General features: G+C 49.3%; 2 protein-coding genes across 11 annotated transcripts; one reads left to right on the forward strand and one right to left on the reverse strand.

Moving 5' to 3' along the window:
• The first annotated feature begins 7,933 nt into the window (after positions 1-7,933).
• Positions 7,934-15,200, forward strand: MPI (mannose phosphate isomerase). 5 transcript variants are annotated; one of them, XM_081549489.1, is made up of 8 exons: positions 7,934-8,050; positions 8,471-8,598; positions 9,951-10,151; positions 10,879-11,020; positions 11,632-11,814; positions 13,164-13,337; positions 14,019-14,227; positions 14,528-15,200. In XM_081549489.1, the coding sequence occupies exons 2-8, from the start codon at positions 8,515-8,517 to the stop codon at positions 14,744-14,746; spliced, it is 1,212 nt and encodes a 403-aa protein (XP_081405615.1). In that variant the 5' UTR covers positions 7,934-8,050; positions 8,471-8,514; the 3' UTR covers positions 14,747-15,200. The 5 variants fall into 5 exon arrangements, with proteins under 5 accessions (XP_081405615.1, XP_081405614.1, XP_081405618.1 ...); XM_081549488.1 differs by having other exon boundaries at positions 7,934-7,977; XM_081549492.1 differs by having other exon boundaries at positions 7,934-7,977; positions 8,497-8,598; positions 9,668-10,151.
• Positions 15,201-17,024: 1,824 nt separating this feature from the next.
• FAM219B (family with sequence similarity 219 member B) lies at positions 17,025-22,731 on the reverse strand. 6 transcript variants are annotated; one of them, XM_081549496.1, is made up of 6 exons: positions 22,525-22,731; positions 22,233-22,320; positions 21,459-21,536; positions 21,141-21,349; positions 20,976-21,024; positions 17,025-19,139 (listed from the first exon to the last, which is right to left on the reverse strand). In XM_081549496.1, the coding sequence occupies exons 1-6, from the start codon at positions 22,718-22,720 to the stop codon at positions 19,136-19,138; spliced, it is 624 nt and encodes a 207-aa protein (XP_081405622.1). In that variant the 5' UTR covers positions 22,721-22,731; the 3' UTR covers positions 17,025-19,135. The 6 variants fall into 6 exon arrangements, with proteins under 6 accessions (XP_081405622.1, XP_081405621.1, XP_081405620.1 ...); XM_081549495.1 differs by having other exon boundaries at positions 17,025-19,142; XM_081549494.1 differs by having other exon boundaries at positions 20,972-21,024.
• Between the last annotated feature and the right edge of the window lie 38 nt (positions 22,732-22,769).

Below are 22,769 nucleotides of genomic sequence, written 5' to 3' on the forward strand. Positions count from 1 at the left end.
TCCATACCTTACGCTGGAGGAATACAGGACTGCTAACTGGTCTTTCGTTGTTCATATTGTAACCAGAGATCCATTCAAATGGGGCAGAATTACTGCGGAACTTTCTGTTTAAAATCTTTCAGTTATTTTCCATAAAGGTCCATATTCTTAGTTTGACCTCTAAGACTTGTAATATCTGCCCTTCACCTATCCTTCCCATTCCTTCTTGGGCCTTCCCCTCCACTACACCCCACCCTTGAGCATCCCAGCCCTCCTAGTGGCTTTTCAGGTCCTCAAACTTATTTGTTCCTTTGCCTACCTCAGGACCTTTGCGCTGGACTCTCCCTCTTCTTGGTATGCTCTTAGCCCATGCCCTCATCATCGCCTAGTTAACTCCTACTTATTCTTCAAATCCAGCCTTATGGATCTCTTCCTCAGGAGTAGCCACTCTTCATTATAGCTATATCAGCCCCTCCCCCACAACATAAACTCTTCAATTACCCTGTGCCTTTCCTTCATAATACCTATCGCAGATTGTAATTACATAAATGTAAAGATGGTTATTTATGTCTGTTTCTCCCACTAGACTGTTATCTCCACAAGGGCAGGAATAGCATCTGTTTTGCTCACTGTTGTATTTCTGGCACTAAAATAGTACCAAGCAGATACTGCTTGGTATATAATTATTAAAAATTTACTATTTGCCTCATCCACTTTTCTGAGGGTCCAGCTCAACTTTTTTTTTTTCAGGAAACATCCTCAAGTGGAAGAACAGGAGGGATTTATGTTTGTGTCCCCTTAGAAACTTCTTACCCCTAACCCCCCATGCCTACCTCTCTGATCACAGTATAAGCACACTTGTGTTTCATCTTTACTAGTGACACAAAACATTTCTGTGATCAGACATACAGGTTCCCCCCCCCAACACTAATCAATTTTCTGACACCAGTTAGGTGTCATTCAATTCAGTTCTGACACTATCTGGATTTAACATCAGATCCCACAGCTTAAGTAAGCACTCAGTCCCACAAGACTGCCCCCACTTCAGAGACCAATTTCAAATCCCAGGGTGTAATCACTTGTACTTCTGTAAATCAAGGTCCCCATCACCCCCCTCCTTAGTTTCAATAATTTGCTAGAATGGCTTCTAGAACTCAGAGAAACACATTTACTGGCTTATCATAGGTTGGTGCAAAAGTAATTGCCGTTTTGCATTGAACTTTACTGTTTGATATTGGAATACATTCTTAAATAAATGTGCTTATGTTACATCATTTTAGTGTGCTTTTCTCGCTTAATGTTTGTGTGTGTGTGTGTTTTGCTAATGACATTACTTGCTAGGTATTATTATTTTAGACTAGGGAAATGATGTTAGTCAAAAAGCAAATTCAAGCAATTTTCTGATTTGAGTTCAAAATGGGTTGTAAAGCAGCAGTTAAAACTGCAACATCAACAATGCATCTGGCCCAGAAACTGCTAATGAATGTACAGTGCAGTGGTGGTTCAAGAAGTTTTGCAAAGGAGACAAGAGCCTTGAAGATGAGGAGCATAGTGAGCAGTCATTGGAAGTTGACAACAATCAATTGAAAGCAATTGTCAAAGCTCATCTAACTACATGAGAAGTTGCTGAAGAACTCAATGTTGACCATTCTTCAGTCATTTGGCATTTGAAGCAAATTGGAATGGTGAAAAAGCTCGATAAGTAGGTGCCTTGTGAGCTGACCACAAATCAAAAAAATCATCATTTTGAAGTGTTGTCTTCTCCTATTCTATGCAACAAAAACAAACCATTTCTCGACTGTATTGTGACATGACAAAAAGTGGATTTTATGGGACAATTGGCAATGACCAACTCAGTGGTTGGGCCGAGAAGAAGCTCCAAAGCATTTCCCAAAGTCAAATTTGCACCAAAAACAGGTTATGGTCACTAATTAGTGGTCTGCTGCCGATCTGATCCACTACAACTTTCTGAATCCTGGCAAAAACATTACATCTGAGAAGCATGCTCAGCAAATCAATGAGATGCACCAAAAGCTGCAATGCCTGCAGCTGGCATTGGTCAACAGAAAGGGGCCAATTCTTCTCCAGGACAATACCCAACTGCGTGTCGCACAACCAATGTGTCAAAAGTTGAACAAATTGGGCTACGAAGTTTTGCGTCATCTGGTATATTCACCTGACCTCTTGCCAACCGACTACCACTTCAAGCATCTTGACAACTTTTTGCAGGAGAAAATGCTTCCACAAACAGCAGGAGGCAGAAAATGCTTTCCAAGAGTTTGTCGAATCCCAAGGCATGGATTTTTATGCTGCAGTAAACAAACTGGTTCCAAATTGGGAAAGGAGTACATCAAGGCTGTATATTGTCACCCTGCTTAGTTAACTTACATGCAGAGTACATCAAGCAAAATGCCAGGCTGGGTGAAGCACAAGCTGGAATCAAGATTACTGAGAGAAATATCAATAATCTCAGGTATGCAGATGACACCACCCTTACGGCAGAGTGTGAAGAGGAACTAAAGAACCTCTTGCTGAAAGTGAAAGAGGAGAGTGAAAAAGCTGGCTTAAAACTCAGCATTCAAAAAACGAAGATCATGGCATCTGGTCCCGTTACCCCATGGCAAACAGATGGAGAAGCAATGAAAACAGTAACAGACTTTATTTCCTTGGGCTCCAAAATCACAGCAGATGGTGATTGCAGCCATGAAATTAAAAGATGCTTGCTCCTTGGAAGAAAGCTATGGCCAACCTAGACAGCATATTAAAAAGCAGAGACATTACTTTGCCAACAAAGGTCCATCTAGTCAAAGGTATGGTTTTTCCAGTAGTCATGTATGGATGTGAGAGTTGGACTATAAAGAAAGCTGAGCACCAAAGAATTGATGCTTTTGAACTGCAGTGTTGGAAAAGACTGTTGAGAGTCCCTTGGACTGCAAGGAGATCAAACCAGTTGATCCTAAAGGAAATCAGTCCTGAATATTCATTGGAAGGACTGATGCTAAAGCTGAAACTCTAATACTTTGGCCACCTGATGCAAACAACTGACTCATTGGAAAAGACCCTGATCCTGGGAAAGTTTGAAGGCGGGAGGAGAAGGGGACGACAGAGGATGAGATGGTTGGATGGCATCACCAACTTGATGGACGTGAGTTTGAGCAAACTCCGGGAGTTGGTGATGGACAGGGAAGACTGGCATGCTGCCGTCCATGGGATTGCAAAGAGTCAGACACGACTTAGCGACTGAACAACAATGTGATTTAAAGTTCACAGTCTGAAATCAAAATTATATTTACATCAGCCTAATATATAGTAAAGAAAGTGATAAAGAATACAGATGAATGCCTAGTTGAAGAGATACATAAGACAAGGTCTGGGTTCTGCGTACAGGAGCTTCTGTTCTTGTAAAGCTGGGGTTTGTCACCCTTCTGATAAGGCGATGTATTCACCAACACTGAAACTCTCTAAACTAGCAGTTCAGGATTTTTTAAAAAATAATATGACTTAAAATTTTTATTTACTAATTTATTTTGGCTGCACTGAGTCTTTGTTGCTGCACTTGGGCTTTCTCTAGTTGTGGCGAGTGGGGGCTACTCTTCTTTGTGGTGCACAGGCTTCTCTGGCTTCTCTTGTTGTGGAGCATGGGCTTAGCTGTGCTGCAGCGTGTGGAATCCTTCCGGATCAGGGATTGAACCTTTGTCCCCTGCATTGGCAGGCAGATTCTTTACCCTGGATCACTAGGTAAGTTCAGTTCAGGGACTTTCAGTTCAGGGAGGTGTCATCTAGCAGGCATGATCAACTCTTAATTCAATCTCTCCCCTCACTATAAGATGGGAGATGTGGCTGAAGATTCAGAGCTTCTAATTGTGGCTTCATCTTTCTGGAGACCAGCCCCCATCCCAATGCTATCCAGAAGCCCCCCAACAGTTGCCTCATTAGGACAAAAGATGCTCCCATCACCCAGGAAATTTCAAGGGATTTAGGGGTTCTGTGTCAGGAACCAGGGTGAAAGACCAAGTATTAGAACAAAAGATGTTCCAAGTAGTCTCACTGCTTAGGATATTACAAGATTTTAGGAGCTCTGGCCAGGAGGCAATGCTTCTATCACAGTGTGACAGGCAGCATGCAGAGATCTTTGCCATCTGCAGCCTGAGAGGAGAGCAGTGCACACAACATGGGGCTGTCCTGCCACTACCCTGCCTGCCCAGCCTAGGACATTGCTGGACTGCTGAAGAACGGATGAAATTCTATTAAATGTATCACCAATGTGAACCTTGTCCACCCATTTATCTCTGAAGACCGCTGGGTTGTGTATGCTTCCCTGTGGAAGAGACATCAAGCATTTATTCACCCGTTAACTTATTCGACAAGAGAGGAGGTATGCTGCTGCTGCTGCTGCTGCTGCTAAGTCGCTCCAGTCGTGTCCGACTCTGTGCGACCCCATAGACGGCAGCCCACCAGGCTCCACCGTCCCTGGGATTCTCCAGGCAAGAACAGCGGAGTGGGTTGCCATTTCCTTCTCCAATGCACAAAAGTGAAAAGTGAAAGTCAAGTGGCTCAGTCGTGTCTGACTCTTTGTGACCCCATGGACTGCAGCCTACCAGGCTCCTCTGTCCATGGGATTTTCCAGGCAAGAGTACTGGAGTGGGTTGCCATTGCCTTCTCCGGAGAGGAGGTATAGGAGATTGGAACTCTATGCTCTTGAACCCGTTATCTATTGGACACCCATTATTCTTATCTCAAAAAATAGGGCTAATGACAGTACCTATCCCATAGTGTTGCTTCCCTTGCGGCTCAGCTGGTAAAGAATCTGCCTGCAATGTGGGAGACCTGGGTTCGATCCCTGGGTTGGGAAGATCCTGTGGAGAAGGGAAAGGCTACCCACTTCAGTATTCTGGCCTGGAGAATTCCATAGACTGTATAGTCCTCCATGGGGTCGCAAAGAGTCAGACACGACTGAGTGACTTTCACTATCTCATAGGGTTATCTTGAGAATTCTTGAAATGTGTTAGCTTAGTATTTGTGGTTGTGTGCTAAGTCGCTTCAGTTATGTCTGACTCTTTGTGACCCTACAGACTATAACCTGCCAGGCTCCTCTGTCCATGGGACTTTCCAGACAAGAATACTGGAGTGGGTTGTCATGCCCTCCTCCAGGGGATCTTCTCAACCCAGGGATCTTCTCAACCCACATCTCTTATGTCTCCTGCATTGGCAGGCAGGTTCTTCACCACTAGTACCACCTGGGAAGCCCTTTGTATTTAGTACATAACAAACAAATGTTATCTGCTATTACTGCTTGAATGTCAGCTGAGCACTGGCAGAAATGTGAAGCTGAATTAGACATATAGTCTAGCAGGAGAGAGAAGAAAGCAGATTATCACTAGATAATAAAATGTGATCAGTTCTATTAGATCTAGACAAGCAAGAGTTAAGGGTGAAAGGATCTAGGTTCTCCAGACACCCTAGTTTCCCTTCTAGATATATTTTTCTATATATGGGGAGGGTGGGGTGAGGTGTGTGCTCTGTCCCAACAATCTAAGTTCTCCCTTCCCTGTGAAAAATACTGTGAGGAAGAAACTCTAACTTTACTTCAGTGATGGTGGTAGTGGGAGGTGCTCCAAGAAGCCCCTGTGCCCAGACTAATCCCTCATTCTTCCCCGAGAAGGTTCATTTGGCTGGGCGAGTGGGAATGAGAGGAAGAGAGGTATTCAAAGTTAGGAGGTAGGTGAGATGTGCTGCTTGTATGGTTCGTTTTATTATTCCTTAGTGTATCATGAAGCTTTCTTTGAAATGCAGGCAGATTTATCTGAGCCAGGGGACTCTTAGGGAGGTTATTATCAATAGTGAGGCAGAACATTGCAGAGAAAACAGTAGCCTCTCTTTCCCCTGGACCTGTATGGTAGAGGCCAGGGGAATCAGTGGGGTTGGGTGGCAGGGCGAAGAGAAGGCAGAGTCAGGATTACAGGCTCTCACTCCAGGTTCCCTGGTGCTTTAGCTGCTATGTTCCTGGGATGCCCTCTTCCTGGGATGCCCTCTTCCTGGGCTGTTGACTGAGGAGGTCTGCATGTCAGAGCCTTTCTCTGCAGGATACAGCAAGATTACTCCACAGCCAAGGTGCAGCCCAGCCTTTGTCATGTAGGGCTCCTGGTGACTTCCCTTGACTTCTGTGTATGTGGCTTGTGAGCAACTTAGCCTAGAGGAGGAGCTAGGGTTCTGAATTCTGCAGTACTTAGGGTGGAGGGAATCAGAGGAGCACCAAGCACTGACTGCCTTCCGGAATCACATCATCCTATCCAACCCTCCAACAAGGCTTTCAGTCCAGCATTATTATTCCCATTTTACACATGAAGAAACTGAAGCTCAGACAGATTAAGGGCCTTGCATGTGACATTTACCATTATCACCAAGCATCAGTGAGTTCCTGCTTAGATCATAGCAATGCTTTGCTCAAATCTGCTAATGAAAACCTGACATCCTCACAATAGCCTACACAGTACTGCCCACTGCCTTTCCTCTCTTACCACCACACTTCCACCTTTCCTGCTCACTCTGCTCCAGCCAGTCTGGCCTCTTTGCTATTTACTCCGAAAATGGCAGGCACATTTCCACGTTCCCACCTTAGGGCCGCTATATCTTCTGCTCAGAGCATTCTCTCCTCCTCACTTTCAAGTCCACAGTCAATTCTCACCACAGTGAGGCTTATCTAGGCAACCTTTTAAATTCTACTGGCTGCCTTCCGCCTCCACCCACACCCCTTACTTTTTGTAGCACTGACTTTTCAACTTGCTATGTGATTTACTTGTTTATCATACTTGTTTGCTGTCTTCCCTTCACCAGAATGTAAGCTCTACAAAGGCAAAATAGTTCTTATCTTGCTCTTTCATGTGTCTCTAGCCCTCAGAACAGTCAGTGGCATTTATCAGGCTCTCAATAAATATGCTATTGTCCAGGCCTGGCAAGCCTGACTGCCCCAAGCGGGGCACCCAGTACTTTGCAGCCTCCTGCCCCCCAGGCTAGGAACCTAGGGCGCAGGTTACTACTTTGTTCCTGCCTTTGTCTCCACCATGATTTCTGCGAAGCCGCTCCACGTGTCCATCATTTCATGGCAAATAGATGGGGGAAAAGTGGAAACAGTGGCAGATTTTATCTTCTTGGGCTCCAAAATCACTGCAGATGGTGACTGCAGCCATGAAGCTAAAAGACACTTGCTCCTTGGAAGGAAAGCAGTGACGAACCTAGACAGCATTTTAAAAAGCAGAGCATCACTTTGCCTACAAAGGTCCCTATGGTCAAAGCTATGCTTTTTCCAGTAGTCATGTACACATATGAGAGTTGGACTATAAAGAAGGCTGAGCACCGAAGAATTGATGCTTTTGAACTGTGGTTTTGTAGAAGACTCTTGAGAGTCTGTGGGACAGCAATGAGATCAAATCAGTTAATCCTAAAGGAAATCAACCCTGAATATTCATTGAAAGGACTGATGCTGAAGGTGAAATTCCAGTACTTTGGCCACCTGATGCCAAGAGCTGACTCACTGGAAAAGACCCTGATGCTGGGAAAGATTGAGGGCAGAAGAAGAGGGTGACAGAGGATGAGATGGTTGGATGGCATCACTGACTCAAACCAGGAGTTGGTGATGGACAAGGAGGCCTGGAGTTCTGCAGTTCACGCGGTCCCAAAGAGTCTGATAGAACTTAAGAGACTGAAAAAGGACAACAATAAATATGTGTCCGGTGAAGGAACCAGCAAAAAAAATGCTGAGACCTCGGATTGCTGGCTGGAAGGCTCTGTACTGGTGGGGGTTCCTTCTGAGAGTGGGAGTGTGGGAGAGGGATTCAGCCTACCAGCAGCGGCCACATCTGGCACTCAGGCGGCCGAGAAGGCGAGGGAAGAACTACATTTCCCATGAAGCTCTGGGCGCAGAGTGGCCGAGGGTGCTGCCGGGAAAGACATTCGTGCCAGAAGACCGGTCCGAGGCCTCGAGGATGGCCGCTCAGCGAGGTGGGCTGTTGACTGGGGTGCCAGCGAGAGTGGGGAGGGATTGCGTCCGACCCTTCCTGACCTAATACGACAGGTCGAACTCCGCCCCACCCCCTTGGGGCTCTGTGGAAAGATGAATGGGCGCCGGGCAGAGGAGGGGGCACCTGCGACGGGGATTGAGCCCTTATTGCAGCCCTCGAAAGGGGGTTTTGAGGGGAGACGGTTGCGCGTGGGTTACTTCTAGACTGGGTGCAGTGGAATAGGTTCCTCCCACGCCCTCCGCGTCACCGTAACGCAGTTATCTGCCTCAGGTCAGCAGGAGATACTTTCCGTCGTCTTACAGACGGGAACATCGAGGCATGCAGAAGAGAAGGGTCTCAACTCACAACCTACAAGCCCCTTATTTGACTGTATCCCCCAGATAGAACCCTCAGCTCAGGTCTGGTTCCCCCGGGACAGGAGGGTCAGGCCTCAGAAGTGGAGTGGAGGCTAACGCTCTGTCCGTACCCCTCAGTATTCCCACTTTCCTGTGTGGTGCAGCAATATGCCTGGGGAAAGATGGGTTCCAACAGTGAAGTGGCCCGGCTGCTGGCCAGCAGTGACCCACTGGCCCAGATCTCAGAGGACAAACCATATGCAGAGGTGAGACCCCGGCTGTATTTCAGCCTACTTGACCAGCAGGTGGGAGGAAGGGACTCCTCTATCAAAGGGGCTGAGGCAAGTCATGTAAATGTGAGGAGAAGGGGAGACAGCAAAGGGAGAGGAGGCCTTCTTAGGGCTTCAGATCTGTGCAGGTTGATGAACCCAGATGGCAGCACCAAAAGAAGTGAGGTTTTGTCATAATAGACTGGAATTTCCAGTACCCTCCTTCCTTCCCCAAGGAACTCTCAGCACTTACTGAATTTTATTTTATTGAAGTATAGTTGATTTACAATGTTGTGTTAATTTCTTCTGTACAGCAGAGTGACTCAGTTGTGTGTGTGTGTGTGTGTGTGTGAAGTCACTTCAGTTGTGTCTGACTCTGCAACCTTATGAACTGTAGCCTGCTAGGCTCCTCTGTCTGTGGGATTCTCCAGGCAAGAATACTGGAGTGGGTTGCCATTTCCTTCTCTAGGGGATCTTCCTGACCCATATTCTTTTCCATTATGATTTGTCATAGAATACTGAATATAGTTTTCTGTGCTATATAGAGGGGCTTCCTAGATGGTGCCAGTAGTAAATAGCCTGCCTGCCAATGCAGGAGACATAAGAGATGTGGGTTCAATCCCTGGGTCAGTAAGATCCCCTGGAGGAGGGCATGGCAACCCACTCCAGTGTTCTTGCCTGGAAAATCCCGTGGACAGGGAAGCCTGGTGGGCTATAGTCCATAGGGTCACAAAGAGTCTGACACAACTGAAGTGATTTAGCACACACACACGCGCTATACAGTATGACCCTGCTGCTGCTTATTTTATTTTCTATTTTTAGCACTTACTGGATTTTAATTCAGCCCTCCTTGACAATTAAAATTTTTACTTTAACTGACTTTTTAATAACCTAAAATACATAGTTATCCTGCCCATTTAGTAAAGGAAAAGCCAAAACACAGGAAAGCATTAGCTTCTACTTCTGAGATTGGAATAAATGAATGTTAACCCCTCACAGAGCCATTTGAGAGTTAGAGCTTTTCAGTGATCTTGACAGTGTAGGTTTCGTTCTCCTCATTGGACAGATGACAAAACTGAGACCCAGAGACAAGAAATTAAAACTACCCCAAGCTTCCGCAACTGGTTGGAGGCAGAGCCTCAGCTAGAGCTTGGATCTCCTGACTCCTGGTATTCTGTGGTCTGCTGCCCCTGGTATGTCTGTGATGGTATGAACATTTATATCCAGTCCTGAGAGGCCTGTCTCAGGACTTGGCTGCCCTATGGGGAGCACATGGTAATGGAGCAGGGCAGGCCAATGGGTGGTGCCAGGTTCTGCCTTTGTCCTTCCCAAGTTTCCTGTTTTTACAGCTGTGGATGGGGACCCACCCCCGGGGAGATGCCAAGATCCTTGACAACCGCATCTCGCAGAAGACCCTAGGCCAGTGGATTGCTGATAATCAGGACAGCTTGGGTTCGAAAGTCAAGGACACCTTTAATGGCAAGCTGCCCTTCCTCTTCAAAGTGCTTTCAGTTGAAACGGCCCTGTCCATCCAGGCACACCCTAACAAGGTATAGCATTAGAGTAGGGCATGGAGGTCAGGGTAGAGAAGAGCTTAAGAGTCAAGACTCTTTTACTTCTGCTTTTACGCTGCCCATGCCAGGCTTCAGCCCAGAATTAAATCCGAGCCTGACAACTCCCAGTTTAGCTCTGCAAGGCCTATTGCCAGTGACACATGTGGCAACTAAGCCTAAGTGGACAGCTGACCAGCCTGTGCCATGGCAGCTTCTCCAAGCTTGTTCCTGGCTCCCCTCAGCCAACCCCAACCCAGCCAATTCATATCTGCCCTTTTTCCACCTGACTCAGAGTTCACCTTCCAGGGCACAGCAGTTACCCTAGTTATAGCCTTAATTCCACCCCCATGGTCTTTCTGCACAAGCCTTGTGAGTCATAGCTTAAGCATTTGTCTGTCCAAACTTCATGAGCAAAGAAGACCCAGAGAAAAGAGAGAGTTACCCAAAGTTACACAGCTTGTTAGTGTCAGAGCTTGGCTTGGTATTTGGGTCTCCTGGTTTGTAGTCCTCTTAAAAGTCTGCCCCAGCTCTCCCCCAGAGTTGATCCATGTGCCTGCCTTGGGTTGGCTGAACCCTGAGTTTCTGAATTATGCCTTGAGTGGGGCTCAGTGTCAGAGGCAGGAAGCTGACTGGGGAGGGTCAAGAACAAGGGCTGGTAGGGACTGGTGTCCTGCTGGGTGATGGCTGCACCTAACCATCCTCCTCTCCCTTGCCCATTCCACAGGAGCTGGCAGAGAAGCTGCACCTCCAGGCTCCACAGCACTACCCCGATGCCAATCATAAGCCAGAGATGGCCATTGCCCTCACCCCCTTCCAGGGCTTATGCGGCTTCCGGCCAGTTGAGGAAATTGTGACCTTTCTAACAAGTAAGGTTGGGCAAAATGCTAAGAGCCTGCATACTGGGCAACCCAGGGCAGAGTTGGACGCTGAAAACAGAGGCTGAATGTCCCAAGAACTGAAGGGCTAGTTGGCCTCATGAATTTTTAAAAAATGATTTATATATGTATTTGGCTACATCAGGTCTTTATTGTGGCATGCGGGATCGTCACTGCATCAAGCGGGACCTTTCATTACGTGCATGGACTCTCTAGTTTGTGGCATACAGGCTCCAGGGTGCTCAGGCTCAGTAGTTGCAGTGCTCAGGCTTAATTGCTCTGCGGTATGTGGGATCTTGGTTCCCCAACCAGGGATTGAACCCACATCCCCTGCATTGCAAGGCAGATTCTTAACCACTGGACAACCAGGGAAGTCCCATGGCCTCATGAATTCTTGATGTTCCTGAGGGAGGCTCGTGAGACCAGGCTCAGTGTGGTTGCTGAGGGCTGGTCATCAGCAGTAAGTTTTCACTGCAAAACTTACATAGCATTACCTGGTTCCTTGGTTAGGGATGAGATGGAGGGGCCTCCTCTAGCTTTCCAGGTTTGCGGGTTCCATCTTAACCATTCCTGATACGGGTCCTGGCCTGACCTTCCTGCAGAGGTGCCAGAATTCCAGTTTCTAATTGGAGACAATGCAGCAGCACAGCTGAAGCAGAGCCTGAGCCGGGACTCCGAGGCTGTGACTTCTGCTCTTCGGAGCTGTTTCTCCCACCTGATGAAGAGTGAGAAGAAGGTGGTGGTGGAGCAGCTGAACCTGTTGGTGAAGAGGATCTCACAGCAAGGCAGGTGTCTTAGGCCTGAACGCAGTTACCCCTTCCTGGCCCCCTGGCACAGTCGCTAGGCTGTAGGAATAGGGTTCTTAACCCCTTTGCTCAAGTAGAACACCAAAACGGGTCTGACTTAGATGGCCTCTTAGCGACTTAGCATTTCTTTCCCAGTCTTTATGGAACAGGGTCCTGCTGCTTCCTAACTGGTTATCTCCTTTAGATGGGTGGAGACAGGCTGGCCTGGAAAAGTACTAGGATGTCTCTCACCTAGGCATTCTGAGATTTCTCAGCCCTAGAGCTGCTGTCCAAAGGGTTTTTATACTTTGGGGCTGGAGAGCAGGAAGGAGATAAAAGGATCCAAAAGCCTGAAGTCCTGAGCTCTCAATCAGTAGATCTTTCCTTAAATACCTGCTCTGGGCCCAACCTTGTGCTAATAAGGAGAGTTCAGGAAATGACTTTGATGGGTGCGGTTGTGTCAACTTTGGGTTTGAGAGTTAATACAAGCAGTAAAGAGCAAGGCAGAATGGACTCTGCCAGGAGCTTATATGGCACACATGAGGAGGTACAGCTCCTTCTCGCCTCTGCTTTTAGAGACACCCCCCTCTACACACACAGTTAAGGAAACCCAGCTCACCGCCCTCCCCTCCTCCCCGCAATTCCCACCAAGCCTTCCTTCACCACTCTAGCCCAGGCTGAGCTCATTCTCCCCTGGTCAGCCTGGGACACATTTCTGCCCTTGGTTACATCCTGCCTCATGCTATCTGGGGTGACCAGCCACCACTGTTTGCCTGGGACTGATTGTCAGTGTTAAAGGGAAAGGCCTGGACTAACTGGGGCAGTTGGTCACCCCATGGGGAACCCTTGGGTTCTCTCCTGACTAGATTTTAAGCTCCTAGAGCAGTCGTCTCAACCAGGGGGCACTGGCAATGTGGAGGCATCTTTGGTTGTCAAACCTGGGTTTGGGGTGCTAGTGGTGTTTTGTAGGTGGGGGCCAGGGATGCTATTAGACATATTATAGTACATAGGACAGCCCCCGCAACAGAGTTACCTAGCCTCAAATGTCAGTAATGCTGAGGCTGAGCAGCGCTGTCTAAAATGACTATACTCTAGCCCTTTTAGTGCCCGGTAGAGTGGTAGGCATATCAATAGTCAAAATGGGGAAAATGGCATCTGTGTAGGGTGGAAAAGCAAGGAAGGCTGGCCCCCATAGGGTGGGGGATGTGACTAGGAGAACATGCCCACCCGTTCCTGGATTCCTGAACTAAGGTCTTCTCCAGGTCTCTCTCTGGCCAAGGGGTGGGGTGGGGAGCTGTGAATACCCTCAAGGGTTACTAAGTAGGCTTGGGGTGCTCTGTGACCCTCAGTGGCTGCTGGAAACAACATGGAGGACATCTGTGGGGAGCTCCTGCTGCAGTTGCACCAGCAGTACCCAGGTGACATCGGATGCTTTGCCATCTACTTCCTGAACCTGCTCACCCTGAAGCCAGGGGAGGCCATGTTTCTGGAGGCCAACATGCCCCATGCCTACCTGAGAGGAGGTGAGCCGCATTTCAGCAGTGAGCCCCAGGCCCATCCCTTCAGGCCTTGTTTCCCCATCTGGACAGAACAGGAAGTGGTGGTCGAGGAGATTGCCTTTAAAGTCCCATCCATCTCTGAGCTCCCAGGGCTCCTGGGATCAGCAGGGAAGTGACCAGTCGGTGATGAATGCCAGCTTGGTGCTGGACACTGGATCCTCAACACCACTCCTGTGAGCTCAGGACACTCATGTTAAGCCCTGTCAATATGTGTGCCAACCACAATTTGAATCCAAGCCTATATTGGATCAAGGCCATTGTTCTCTCCCCTGCATCACAGTGCCTTTACATGTCTGTTGCATCTACGCAGAGATTTTGTTAAAAAACACATTGCCGCAGAAGGGTGTCACACTTTGACAACTGGCTGTTTATTCACTTGTGGACAGGATTCTTTAGTAGAAGGGGAGAATAAAATGTCTCCAGAGAGTTGGAGCTCCCCCAGGGGTTAACATGACTCTCCTTGAGAGTGGTGGGTGACATCACCTGTTTTTGGTATCTGTTATCTTAGCCCATTCTCACAGAAGATGCTATTCATACAGTTTCATCTAATGCTGTTGGGAGCTCATGGCACTCAGGTTAGAAAGCCCATCCCTAGAGAGCCAAACTCCAAGGCACCCTTAGCACATGCCAACTGTCTGTCCCCAGACTGCGTGGAGTGCATGGCATGCTCAGACAACACGGTGCGTGCTGGCCTGACACCCAAGTTCATCGATGTGCCAACTCTGTGTGAAATGCTCAGCTACACCCCCAGCCCTAGCCAGGACAGGCTCTTCCCTCCAGCACGGAGCCCGGAAGACCCCTACCTCTCTATCTACGATCCCCCTGTGCCAGACTTCACCGTTATGAAAATGGAGGTGAGTGAGGGCTGTGGTGTTTCTTGTGTGGCATGTAGAACCCTGGCAAGGCCACAGCGTGGAGTATAACTGGGGCTGGGTTTCCTTTCTGCCAAGCTCACGTGGTGAGGCAACTGCCACAGGGCCTGCCTGTGCCTCTCTACAGGGACCAAACAGGGAGCTCCGTGCTGATGAAAGCCTGAGCAGCGAGAGAGGAGGCAGCAGAGCTCTCCTTCTCACTGCCCTTGGGGTGGTCCCAGGACCCCTGTGAGCTAACAGCAGCTCAGACCCCGCTCCATCGTGTTGTTTCTTCCTGCCCAGGTACCTGGCTCTGTCACTGAATACAAGGTCTTGGCCCTGGACTCTGCCAGCATCCTCCTGGTGGTGCGGGGGACAGTGACAGCCAGCACCCCCACAGCCCAGGCAACAATCCCCCTGAAACGTGGCGGGGTGCTCTTCATTGGGGCCAATGAGAGTGTCTCACTGAAGCTCACTGTGCCTAAGGACCTGCTGATGTTCCGTGCCTGCTGCCTGCTGTAGAGGCCACAGCCTTCCTGGCTCTCCTCTGCTAGTCATCCTACATCCTGGCCAGCCTCACCTCTGCAGACACAGCCCAGATCCCTTCCCTGCTCTGGGCTCTTTGGGTACACCCTGAAAGACCATGGGAGAAAAGCTTGAAGGTGGTGACTCCTGAGCAGGCCGAGGCTGAACTGTCTTCCTGGTAGGAGGGGCCCATGTGAGGACTAAGAGCTGATACTCCCCTTGGATCTCGCCACACTGGAGCCAGGCTCTCCTCAGTGCTCAAGAAGAGCAGCAGCCCTGTCCCAGCCTATGGCATTAGGCAGGCTGGTGAGATCTAGGATTAGCCCAGCAGCAGTCACGGCAAGATAGGTAATTAATCTGTAAGAATATAGGGTTCGCAGTGCAGAGGGAAGAGGGTAGCCCTGTGGCCTGATGCTGCTCTGTTAAAGCAATTAAAGATCACTTGTGTTGAGGTCTGTGGGCTAAAGAGCACTCAGCCTTTGCCATTCTAGTCCCTGAAGTGGGCTGAAGAAGCCCTCCCTGGATGTTGTCCAGTTTTTGCTTTATTCCAGTTTCAGACAGCTCCCTGAGGTAGGCAGAGGCGTCTATGGGACATGTAGCCCGCTGTAGCCTCAGCAGCAGAGCCTGCAGGCAGGCCTCAGCCCCTCTAGTCCTGCAGACAGTGGAAAGTGTGTCTAAAGAAAGGAACTGTCAGTGCAGGATTGTTCTCTCCTATGTTTTAGTTGGCTTTAGGGCAGGGGTCGGGCTCTGGGAGTTGGTGATGGACAGGGAACCCTGGTGTGCAGCAGTCCATGGGGTCGCAGAGTCAGACACAACTGAGTGACTGAACTGAACTGAGGGCAGGGGCTGGGCTTCTCTGGTAGCTCAGCTGGTAAAGAATCTACCTATAATGCAGGAGACCCTGGTTTGATTCCTGGATTGGGAAGATCCCCTGAAGAAGGGATAGGCTACCCACTCCGGTATTCTTGGGCTTCCCTGGTGGCTCAGACAGTGAAGACTCCACCTGCGATGTGGGAGACCTGGGTTCAATCCCTGGGTTGGCCACAGCTCTTGGAGGAGGGCATGACAACCCACTCCAGTATTGCCTGGAGAATCCCCATGGATAGAGGTATCTGGCACGCTGCAGTCCATGGGGTCGCAAAGAGTCAGACATGAGTGAGCGACTAAGCACAGCATAGGGCAGGGGTCATCCACTAAGATCAGCAGGCTGGATCTGGCCACGCCCTTTCTTTGCATACTATTCAGCTGCTTTCAGGCTACAATGGCAAAGCTGAGTCGGTGCACCAGACTGTATGGCCTGCAAAGCCAAAAGTACTCCCTGGCCCTTCACAGAGAAAGATTGTCAACCACTTCTTTAGAGCACATTCAGTCACTGTGGAAGTGGGGACTGAAGGACAGGACAATCCAGCTTGTGTTGTGAAGAGAAACCTAGTTCCTTTTTTCCTTTGATGGCAGGAAGAACCTACACGGGCATCTATTCTCCCTGTGCTTACCCTCTAGAGGTGGGACACCCTCTGCAGGAGGTTGTATATCTCTGTGTTTTGGCACTGTGGTTTCTGACTGGCAGTCTTAGCTCCTGTCACCCCAGACTAAGAAGACACCCAGGCTAGTGGCTCCTTCCTGTGGTAAGGGATTAGTCTCACACAAAAGGATCTTTCTGGGCCACTGCCCACATTAGACCTGTACAATGGAATTCCAGGAAACTACCTACAAAAAATTTTAGCCAATCTGTTTTGGGGTTTTTTTGCCTCCAGTAAATTTTCTTTAGCTGAAAAAAATCAAACAAAAATACCTCCCATAAACTGAAAACAAAAAAAACCTGAGAAGGGTCTGCCAAAGGGAACTCATTCTAAAGAGAAGTGATATGCAAAGGCCTGTTCTGTCCATGCTTCTCTGGTGGCTCAGTGATAAAGAATGCACCTGCCAATGCAGGAGACATGGGTTTGATCCCTGGGTTGGGAAGATCCACTGGAGAAGGAAATGGCAAACCACTCCAGTGTTCTTGCCTGGGATATTCCATGGACAGAGCAGCCTGGTGGGCTACAGTCCATGGGGGTCACAAAACAGACATGACTTAGCGACTAAACGATTCCATCCATGGTCTCCAATGAGGACTGAAAATGGCACCCATTGAGAACAGGAGAAAGGAGGGGTGGCCCTTGGCAGAATGGTCACAGTTAGGGCTGTTAGGCTACTTCTTCATTTCAGAATTCAGAAGGGGCAATGACCATGGTCTAGGCTTTTCTTAAAAATCCTGTTGCAACACAGAGACAGCTCAATAGCATGACTGTATTTATTTCTACAAACTTACAAAGCTGTAGAAGCCTAAGCCAAGAGTTTGTAAACACCATACAGTACCACTCCCATCCATGAGGTAAGCCGTCTCCCCAGAGTGCTGTCACCTGCACAACACATCAGCACTCTTTTATTATTAAGGCAGTTTGGTTCTAGACACCTTGGTGCTTTTATTGGTGACTTTCTAGCCCATGGCTTCCTTAGCCCCAAGCAATTGACTGTTTCTACCCTCCCTTGCTATATGATGTTCCTGCAACTTTTTCTACAAAGGTAATGCCTCCCACACAGGGTCAACCAGCCCTGAAACATTCCAGGGGGAGATGTAGCCAAATACACCAGTGTGGCTTTATAACAACAGCCACTGGAGGGCCTTGGTATTGGGGGCCAACTGCCATCCTCACCCCCAGCAGCTGTCAAACACTTTGTCCCAACGAAATGAAGCAAGACGCTGGACAAGTTCCCAAGTTGGGACCACACCTCAATCCTGACTACCCAACCCCTGTCCACTCCCATTCAGTTCCATCTGGTTTTAGGTAAGGCAAAAAAAAAAAAAAAGGAACCACTGAAAAATTCCACAGAGAGGCTTGGTACAGCAAGAGATGCAATCTAGTAGGGGTCACAGGGGAGATTATGCCTGTCCTTGCTATGTTCAAACTGGGGGCCGACTGTAAAGCCCAATCCTGAGTATCCACTGTGGTCAGAGGAATCTGGATGCAACAGAAGGGCTCTCACTAGGGTGGAGGGAGGCCCTCTGCAATGGCAAGATTATCTCCTTAGGTTGGGGTGGGGGGGATAGCTGGGGAGCTTTCACAGGTCCCTCCTCCTCATCCTGTCAGCCTATGTCAGGGCCCACACAGCTGTGCAATATACACCTCACCCATTGCTGCTCCTCAAGTGTAAAATGTTAAACAAATGAGGGAATTCCCTAGTAGTCCAGTGGTTAGGATTCTGAACTTCCACTTCAAGGGCCTGAGTTCCACCCCTCCCTGGTTGGGGCACTAAGATCTCACAAACCAAAAAAAAATAATCCAAATGGGAAGGCACCTAACTGCTCCTGCAGCTCCCTCTGCTGGTAACCAAAAACTGCAGGCTTCTGTGGCAAGCTCCAGAACTTTCACTCAACCTCACTCAACCTTAGATCAAAGACTAGATGAAGATACTAGCTAAGACGAAGGTGAAGAACGGCAACCAAGGGAAGAAATTTTGTCTACCCGGTAGAGCAGTTTTTCTCTAACTAGGGGTGGACCGACCAAGTTACTAAGCTCACGCAGACATGTGGACCAGTTGGGAATGCTCAGCTTCCAAGGATTCTGGAAGCTTTGATCAGGCTGTGCCATCAAGCCACCTGTCGTACTCTCTGCCACAGTCATACAAGAACAATCGGCAAACATGTAACCCATCTTGGAGCTTGGAAGAGAAGAGAATATGGAATTTCCTGAACTGAACTGGCCCCAAATAGTTAAATTCTTTTTCACAGACTCCCAGCTGCAAGCCATAAAGTGCTATTTTCTGTCTCCATGCAACACCAGCCAGCACAGCCTGGGCACAAAAGCTCCCTTTTTCCCTCCACAGAGCATCATGACAAATACCAATCAAGACATCTGCAAGTTTCTCTCTTGGCCAATTTTGTCACTCAGCATAAGAAACAGAATTCCTATGTTCCTGCCCTTATTAAAGCAGTTTCTCCAAATGCTACTCCAACAGCAGAGGAGAACTGCAGAACTCCACCTGTCACCCTATGAGCCAGATGGGGGCCTCTGGCCTAAGAAGCACCAGGTTTAGGGTAACTGCAGTCACTGCCTTTCCTAGAGGGTCAGTGTCTCCAGTGATCCTGGGGTTGACAGCAGTGGGTTCCCACTGCACTCTGTGACTGACGCAGGGTCAATAGGACTCTGCAGGCATGGTGAGCAGGACCTGTCCTAGAGGGTTATGTCTACTGGAGGCTACAGGACGAAGAGGCCCCAAGACAGCACCAGCAGCAGGAGCACGTTGAGGTCATAGGCTTGGGGGGAATTAGGTCCAAGTCCTCATCATCTGGAATCTCATCCAAGTGATACCCATCCTGGAGCAGCTGCCGGCTCACATCCTGGTTCACCTGCTAAGAGGAGGAGAGGAGAGAACTATAAGCCAGGCCACAAGGCAGAAATAACTGCTGCCACAAAAGCAGACCCACATTTCCTCACTGGAGCTTCCTGTCCATTTCCCTCCTGTCTGTGCGCCACCCTCAGGCCAGGCCTGCACATCCCTGGACTACAGGAAGAAGTGCTACCTTTTCCTACCTGTGTCTCACCCAGCAGGGGGTGGGGGACATCCAGGGACCTGAGCCAGGACTGTCTGGGCTGTACTGTCACATGCCCCCAGGGAAGCTGCCCTCACTAAAGGATCCCGAGGCAGGTGATACAAATATGAGATTCGAGATTATGTCTGAAAGTCAAGCCCTAACCATTACCACTGTGAACCCAGACTGGTTCCTATGAAGGCTGAAGACTATGGAACAATGGTACCAGAACAATGGGGTAGAAGGGTGGAGGAAAATGGGTTAGAGTAGAATAGGGTGGGGAACAGCTTCTTCTGCACTGCCAGTGTTACTCTTTGATGCCAAAAGAGCTTATTCCTTGCAGAGTAGAACCTGTCAGCCTGGCTTCACCAGTTCCACTGAGCAGAAGGCAAATGAGACTGGGGAGTGTAGGACTTCTCTGGCTCTTGGCTTATTTTTCTTTTCTTTGTTCTAACAAAGATATTCAAGGAGGATACAGTTTGCAAACTGTATTCTCTGGCAGAAACTTAGGGGGTGGCCAAGGGTTTCCAGGAGCGTGAGAAAGAAATACCAGTGGTATACAGTCAGGTCCCCAGCACTTCACCTCTGTCAAAAGCAGTAAGCCACAGATGCCAGAACCTTCGGTCTCTATTTTAGTCTGGGACAGTCACTTTGGAAACATGTCCAAAAGGCCAGCCCAGGAGTATCTATCTCAGTCACAGTTCCCACAGATGGAACAAAGGAGGAACAGAATTTGTCTGGCCTGGAAGTAAGCAAGCTTGAAGGATGGAAACGGGAGGGACAGGAATGCTGATCTCAGGTAAAAGATGATCAAAAGAAGGCAGAGTAGAATTACTCTGTCACTGGAGACAGGACTAAGACCACTAAGTCCAAGCTGCAGGAGACTTTTCCAATTAACAAGGAAGACTTCTCTATGAACTACCTGAATTGTGTGTGTTACAGGAGAAGACAGGCAGCAAGGTTTCTTGGAGGTAGTGAGTACTCAATTACAAGAAGCATTCAAATAAGCATTTAACTGGGATTTATCGAGAGGATTCCTTTTCTAAGTGGTGGCCTGGAGTAGAAGACTTGTGAGGTCATTTCCAGCCCTAAGAGTCTCTGGGGATTTCCCTGGTGGTCAGTCCAGTGGTTAAGACTCTGCACTTCCAATGCAAGGGGTGTGAGTTTGATCCCTGGTTGGGGAATGAAAATCCTATATGCCAAAAAAAAAGGTCTGTTGTCTCCTGGGGGTTTCCTCAGTGACACTAGTGGTAAAGAACCCGCCTGCCAATGCAGGAGACATAAGAGACTCTGGTTCAATCCCTGGGTCAGGAAGATCCCCTGGAGGAGGGCATGGCAACCCACTGCAGTATTCTTGCCTGGAGAATCCCATGGACAGAGGAGCCCGGTGGGCTAAAATCCATAGGGTCGCAAAGAGTCAAACACAATTGAAGCGACTTAGCATGCAGCACACACATAGTCTCCTGGACTTTCAACAGTCCTCTTCAGACACCTAAACTTCTGCTAGGGGAATAGGGTAGAGGAGAAGACTGGAGAACACATGGGAAGTCTGGTACAGTGCCATGCATATAGCAGGAACCAGACAAGCATTTGGCAGTGGCTATGACACTGCCTGCAGCCTGGCCCCGCCACAGAAAGGTGCTCTGGACTTGCCTCTGCAGAGGAATACCCGGAGGAGTATCTGGATTCCAGCTCTCCATCACTAGGACAAGAGGAAGACGGTCAGTTCAGGGAGATGCCTGCGGAGCACAGCTACAAGTGGCAAGGTGCACAACATGCAAGGGGATCTGGAGGACTTGTGAAGCAAAGACCACACACCACAGAACTCAAACCCATAATCTGCCATGAGTATCAATGGCTCCTTGGCTCCAGCAGGGACAGAGTCACTGTCACTAATAATGCAGACATAATAGGGCAGGATGACTCCCCCAGACAAGGTTGGTGCTTCACATCCAAGAGCAGCAAGGTCACCTATGAGTCCTCTAAGCAAGCCATCCCGGAAGAGACAGTGCTCTGAAACAGCAGCCCTGGAACATGCACAAAAGGTCTTGGAAGAGACAGGGAAAAAGCAAAGCAAGTTGTCTGCAATTTTATCCAAGGCACTCCCCAAGGGGTATTTCCAAGGACAGCACTTACCTGTCAGAGTCGAGGGACACCAGGTTTTCATCTGGACTCTGACTAAGAGCAGTGTAGCCCTTGTTAAACTTCACTGACCTGAGGGGAGATGGGGGAGAGACCAAGCATAGATGAAACGCCAGCATTTCACAGGGAAAGCCAGCGTCCTCACCCTTATGGGGAAAACAAAAAAACTGCACTACTCCTGACTTATCTTCTACCTGGACAGCCACCACTGCCTGCCCTGTATCCGGCTACAGCTCCTTAGTATATGCGCTTCCCCACACCGCTCCCCCTGCTGCTTCTGAGGATAAGCACACCTCCTCTTCTAAGAATCAGGAAAAGCCCCATCTCCCCACCTTATTTAACCAGAAAACGTAAAAATCAAAGTCCTTAGACAAATTCCTTCACCTGCTTTAGCTCAAGCCCTGGTGAAGGTCCGATCCAGCCCTCAGCGCTTACCGTTCTGTTAAGGAAAAACCAGTCCTAGCTGTTCCCACACTGCTCTCCATCCTCACTCCTGGGGACCCCAGCCACTATGCTCCTCCCTAATTTAGACAGTGATTGACCCTACGAACTGACAAAACTCATAGCAAAGCTCTTTCCTTGACACTATCACATCCTGCAAAGGAAAGAAAAGGTCGTTCCTCTTTCCATTTTTAAACAGTGAACCCGACAGGCCGGCGTCAGGGGAATGACTAGCTCGGCTTTAAACGTGGGTAATCGGTCTCCCAGCCTGAGCACTAGGGCCTACTCTGAAAACGCTTGCACAGAGGAGGTGGCGCCTGCTGAGACCTTTTCCCTGAAGAGTCGGGGCGGTTCGGCGCGGCCCCCAGCATGCCTTTTCTCCGCAGAACCGCCTTGGCCAGGTCCCGGTGCTTCTCTGGAAGTCAAAGGGCCCAGATGAGCGGGGTCATCCCTACTCCGCCGTGTCTCCCAAACGCCAGGAGCCCGCTCTCCGAACAGATTTTCGGGTGCGGGAGCGGGCTGCAGTTGCCCCTCCGGAATCGCCCCAGCGGAGCTCCGGAGCCAGCCCGGGAACGCGGAGGCCCGCCCAATCAGAGACCCCTCATCGGGCCGCACTCACGCAGCTTGGTCTGAATGGAAGGCGCGCGCGCCACCATGTACGGGCCCCGCTTCTCCACAGCCGCCGGGATCCGCTCCCCCAACCGGGGGGCTCCAATGCCGCTTCGCCCGGAGGGCAGCCCCGCAGCTCCCATCCCGCTGGGCCGGGGTCCCGGGATAGAACGCGCAGCATGCCGGTCTGGATCCGCAGTCGCCATCTCCCGGCCACGCCCCGCCGAGTCGCGAAGCCCCGCCTTCCGGCTAACC

Source organism: Giraffa tippelskirchi, chromosome 12 (genome assembly GCF_054371585.1).
Source record: "Giraffa tippelskirchi isolate mGirTip1 chromosome 12, T2T-mGirTip1v1.2.pri, whole genome shotgun sequence".
NCBI lineage: Eukaryota > Metazoa > Chordata > Mammalia > Artiodactyla > Giraffidae > Giraffa > Giraffa tippelskirchi.

What these genes read in the sequence shown, in the direction of transcription:
- FAM219B (XM_081549494.1), bottom strand. Translation starts at nt 22,720, where the DNA reads ATGGCGACTGCGGATCCAGACCGGCATGCTGCGCGTTCTATCCCGGGA. An exon ending in CCCGACTCTTCAGGGAAAAG is followed by an intron (nt 21,537 to 22,232) that starts GTCTCAGCAGGC and finishes ATCTCCCCTCAG; the next exon opens with GTCAGTGAAGTTTAACAAGG. An exon ending in GTGTCCCTCGACTCTGACAG is followed by an intron (nt 21,350 to 21,458) that starts GTAAGTGCTGTC and finishes TGCATGTTCCAG; the next exon opens with GGCTGCTGTTTCAGAGCACT.
- MPI (XM_081549488.1), top strand. An exon ending in AGGACAAACCATATGCAGAG is followed by an intron (nt 8,599 to 9,950) that starts GTGAGACCCCGG and finishes CTGTTTTTACAG; the next exon opens with CTGTGGATGGGGACCCACCC. An exon ending in TCACCGTTATGAAAATGGAG is followed by an intron (nt 14,228 to 14,527) that starts GTGAGTGAGGGC and finishes CTTCCTGCCCAG; the next exon opens with GTACCTGGCTCTGTCACTGA.